The 4,324-nt window shown below is 43.2% G+C and overlaps 1 protein-coding gene across 1 annotated transcript; it reads left to right on the top strand.

Moving 5' to 3' along the window:
• On the top strand, positions 1 to 2,778 carry LOC110535859 (tubulin beta-1 chain). The gene is made up of 4 exons (XM_021621201.3): positions 1 to 118; positions 1,120 to 1,228; positions 1,342 to 1,452; positions 1,558 to 2,778. The coding sequence occupies exons 1-4, from the start codon at positions 62 to 64 to the stop codon at positions 2,616 to 2,618; spliced, it is 1,338 nt and encodes a 445-aa protein (XP_021476876.1). The 5' UTR covers positions 1 to 61; the 3' UTR covers positions 2,619 to 2,778.
• The last annotated feature ends 1,546 nt before the right edge of the window (positions 2,779 to 4,324 follow it).

Genomic DNA, 4,324 nt, shown 5'->3' with positions numbered 1-4,324 from the left:
CTAAGAAAGGATAGAACTGGTTTTTTATTCGAATAAGAGTTGTTCTACAGTTAAAGTAAAAATGAGGGAAATTGTGCATCTTCAGGCTGGACAGTGTGGAAACCAGATCGGAGCTAAGGTTTGTACAATTATTATTATAAAAAAATTTTTTTTAAATGAATTTGGTGCAACTCGTGCGATAAATAGGCGTGCGTAAAATCGCCGGTTCTTTGTATGTGTCCAGTTAACCCCACCCAAAGAACTGTATTGTTAATGAAAATTACTGTTAATTATATTCCTAACCTATTGATTGGTTTGTTTGTTGTGTACAAATTAAAAGAGCTTTGGTGTTATTTATGCACTTCTGTATATTTTTATTCGACCGGTTTTATTTGGTCTCGAAATAATCTTGACACTGTATTAGCGAGTAGATCAATACACATGAGAATGGGTATTAAGACATTTCCATTTTTTTAAAACATTTGTATTAACGATATCAAAATGATCGATTAAATATGAATATACGTGGGCCTATGGATTACCATAATTTACCAACCTACTGCAATGCGCAAAATGGGAAGTAGTTCAGATGCCAAATAACATGGCCATATTACAACTAATCGCTTCAGTAGTGAATACAATTCGGTTGTCTTAATATACATAAGAATTCTTACCCTCCAAAAAAAGGAAAGAATTTGACATTTGTTCAACGATACATTATGGCCTACACTTTTTTCGATTCATTGAGCGCGTGCCCCGCCCGTTTTTCTGGCGGATGTGGGCTGCGTTTCAGCAAGTGACGTATTTGAGAATTTCAAAACCACAACTGATGCGTTTCAACCAATCGGAGGTCATGCCGCGCGCGCGGAATTGTATAGGAGGGAGGTTTTCATTCCAGATGCCTAACTCAAAAACGTATGTAGGCCTATCTAACGTTAAATGCAATAAAGTAGATTTGATCCAACGAGGTGATCAAATGAGAATATTGAACCTATGTAATAATGGCATAGGCCTACCAGTGTAATGGTATTTATTGTTTACATGCATTTGATGGATGGATGGATGGATCCCACTTTGAATGGCATATTAGCTTAGCTAATATTGTGCGTTCTAGACTTAAACCTAATGCTCCTCTTGCAGTTCTGGGAGGTGATCAGTGACGAGCATGGCATTGACCCAACTGGTACATACCATGGGGACAGTGACCTCCAGCTAGATAGGATTAACGTGTACTACAATGAAGCCTCAGGTAAAGCCTTGTTTGTCTAATTTATTACCACATTCATTACATTCTGTTATACTTCTCAATTTAATATATGTGTGGTTCTGACATTTACCTTTCTTTTCCTCATGGTTGTCTAGGTGGTAAATACGTGCCCCGTGCTGTGCTTGTCGACTTGGAGCCAGGGACCATGGACTCTGTGAGATCCGGACCCTTCGGCCAGATCTTCAGACCCGACAACTTTGTGTTTGGTAGGTCCCTTTGCTTCTTATTTTACTTTTTGAATATGAAGCAAGATACTGTAGATGATGTCACCAAAGAAAGGAGAGATGATTTACACATCTCTTATTTTGCAGGCCAGAGTGGTGCTGGAAACAACTGGGCCAAGGGCCACTACACAGAGGGAGCTGAGCTGGTGGACTCAGTCCTGGATGTTGTGAGGAAGGAGGCAGAGAGCTGTGACTGTCTGCAGGGCTTCCAGCTCACCCACTCCCTGGGAGGTGGAACTGGCTCTGGCATGGGCACCCTGCTCATCAGCAAGATCCGTGAAGAGTACCCCGACCGCATCATGAACACCTTCAGCGTGGTGCCCTCACCCAAAGTATCAGACACTGTGGTGGAGCCCTACAATGCCACCCTGTCAGTCCACCAGCTAGTGGAAAACACTGACGAGACCTTCTGTATTGACAACGAGGCTCTCTACGACATCTGCTTCCGTACCCTGAAACTCACTACTCCCTCCTACGGTGACCTCAACCACCTGGTGTCGGCCACAATGAGCGGCGTCACAACCTGCCTGCGGTTCCCAGGACAGCTGAATGCTGACCTCCGCAAGCTGGCCGTCAACATGGTGCCCTTCCCCCGCCTCCACTTCTTCATGCCCGGATTTGCCCCCCTCACCAGCAGGGGGAGCCAGCAGTACCGCTCCCTCACTGTTCCCGAGCTCACCCAGCAGATGTTCGACGCCAAGAACATGATGGCCGCCTGCGACCCCCGCCACGGACGCTACCTTACAGTGGCTGCCATCTTCCGCGGGCGAATGTCCATGAAGGAGGTAGACGAGCAGATGCTGAACGTGCAGAACAAGAACAGCAGCTACTTCGTTGAATGGATCCCCAACAATGTCAAGACCGCCGTCTGCGACATTCCCCCGCGTGGCCTCAAGATGGCCGCCACCTTCATTGGCAACAGCACAGCAATCCAGGAGCTGTTCAAGCGTATCTCCGAGCAGTTCACAGCCATGTTCAGGCGTAAGGCTTTCCTCCATTGGTACACAGGTGAGGGTATGGACGAGATGGAGTTCACTGAGGCAGAGAGCAACATGAACGACCTGGTGTCTGAGTACCAGCAGTACCAGGACGCCACCGCTGAGGAGGAGGGAGAGTTTGAGGAGGAGGGAGAAGAGGAGCTGGCCTAAATGTTTGTGTAATTGTGCTCTTCCAAGCTGTGTTCACTGACATGTCAGTCTCAACCTTTCCAGTGTTCCATTATCTGTCTGTTTTTGTTTTGTCATCTCTGCTATTACTGTCATTTCTTGTCTGTACAGAAACATGTCAATAAAATTTCTTATGTTTAAAGTGCTGTTTCCCTTGATTCAATGATTACTATTTTTCAATAATTAAAATACCCAATAATACACTTCTGCCATTCTCCAGTTATTCAACTAAGCATACTGTTTTTTTTTTTAGTGGCAACAATCTTTACCTCTACATGGTAACAATATGCATCATAAATTGGGTGGTTTGAGCCCTGAGTGCTGATTGGCTGACAGCCTTGGAATATCAGACCTTAAACCACTGGTATGATAAAACGTTCATTTTTACAGCTCTAATCACGTTAACCAGTTTATAATAGCAATAAGGCACCTCGGGGGTTTGTGGTATATAGAATGGCTAAGGGCTGTATCCAGGCACTCCGCGTTGCATCGTGCACAAGAACAGCCCTTAACCATGGTATATTGGCCATATTCCCCCCCCCCCGGGGCATTATTGCTTAAACAGTTTTATATATATAATTGTAGAGCAGCTGGTGCATTTATGAAACCCCATAATTGACATTCCTGTAGGTTTTCTGTACACCGTAAGATGAGTGGCTACAGTGTTCCTGAGCACAGTCATGTGCTCAAAGATTTGTTTAGCCATGCCTCTGAAATCTTAGCGAGCTAAGCTCATGGCATGTTTGTTTTAAATGTTTGGTATTTTAGTCATGCAAGCTATGATTTAGTCTGACAACATGCACTGTAAAACTAAATACCCTGCTAGTTATCTAAAGACTTCTATCCTATGTGATCTTAACACAAAATTGGCAAACAGTGAAATTTAGTTCCTTATGTGTCTATTTTGATGTTGGCACACACAAGCATAAGCATACATGTATCATAATGAAGTTTATTGTTCATTTGGCTGACAAATGGGTCGCATGACACACATTAGAATGTCTGTACAGTCAATATGTAGCCATAGGTTGAATTTGACAATCCAAAGAAGAAGAAAACATTCAGCTGGATTTGGCATTTTCAGTTTTGTATATCCTAATGCGGACACCTGATATGCAGAGTGAAAAGCTTATCTCTCCTGAATAGAATTACGATTCTGTTGTAAACTCGCTGGCTGGTTAATACTGTGAGTCTATTGTATCTTTGTTGATCCCTGAAACTGTTATATGTCAACGTCTACAGAGCAAAGTTCAGTACCTGCCTGTCAGGCAATATTATCCCTGTCTGTGACGTGTTCATCCTGCCCAGCAACACCTCATGTGATAACTATTCAAGTATTCTTCCACCCTCTGGCACATAAAAAAAAAATATATCGCTTTGTTACTACTTTTACAAGTACGCAGCCAGTCTTACTCTCAAAACCTTTCATTGTGCATTCATTTTGTATGTAGACATCTTTGTGAGGCTGGTTGGATGTACTGCCAACTTCTCGAAAACAACATTTTATGGTAGAGAAATTAACATTCAATTCTCTGGCAACAGCTCTGGGCGACATTCCTGCAGTCAGCATGCCAATTGCACGATCCCTTAAAACTTGATACATCTGTGGTATTATGTTGTGTGACAAAACTGCACGTTTTAAAGTGGCATTTTATTGTCCACAGCTCAAGCTGCACCTGTGTAATGAT

The sequence above is a fragment of the Oncorhynchus mykiss genome, chromosome 11 (genome assembly GCF_057628025.1).
Source record: "Oncorhynchus mykiss isolate SJ-2025 chromosome 11, ASM5762802v1, whole genome shotgun sequence".
NCBI classification, from domain to species: Eukaryota; Metazoa; Chordata; class Actinopteri; order Salmoniformes; family Salmonidae; genus Oncorhynchus; species Oncorhynchus mykiss.
The sequence above is the reverse complement of the archived record's forward strand: the minus strand, read 5'-3'. Positions and strand labels throughout refer to the sequence as shown.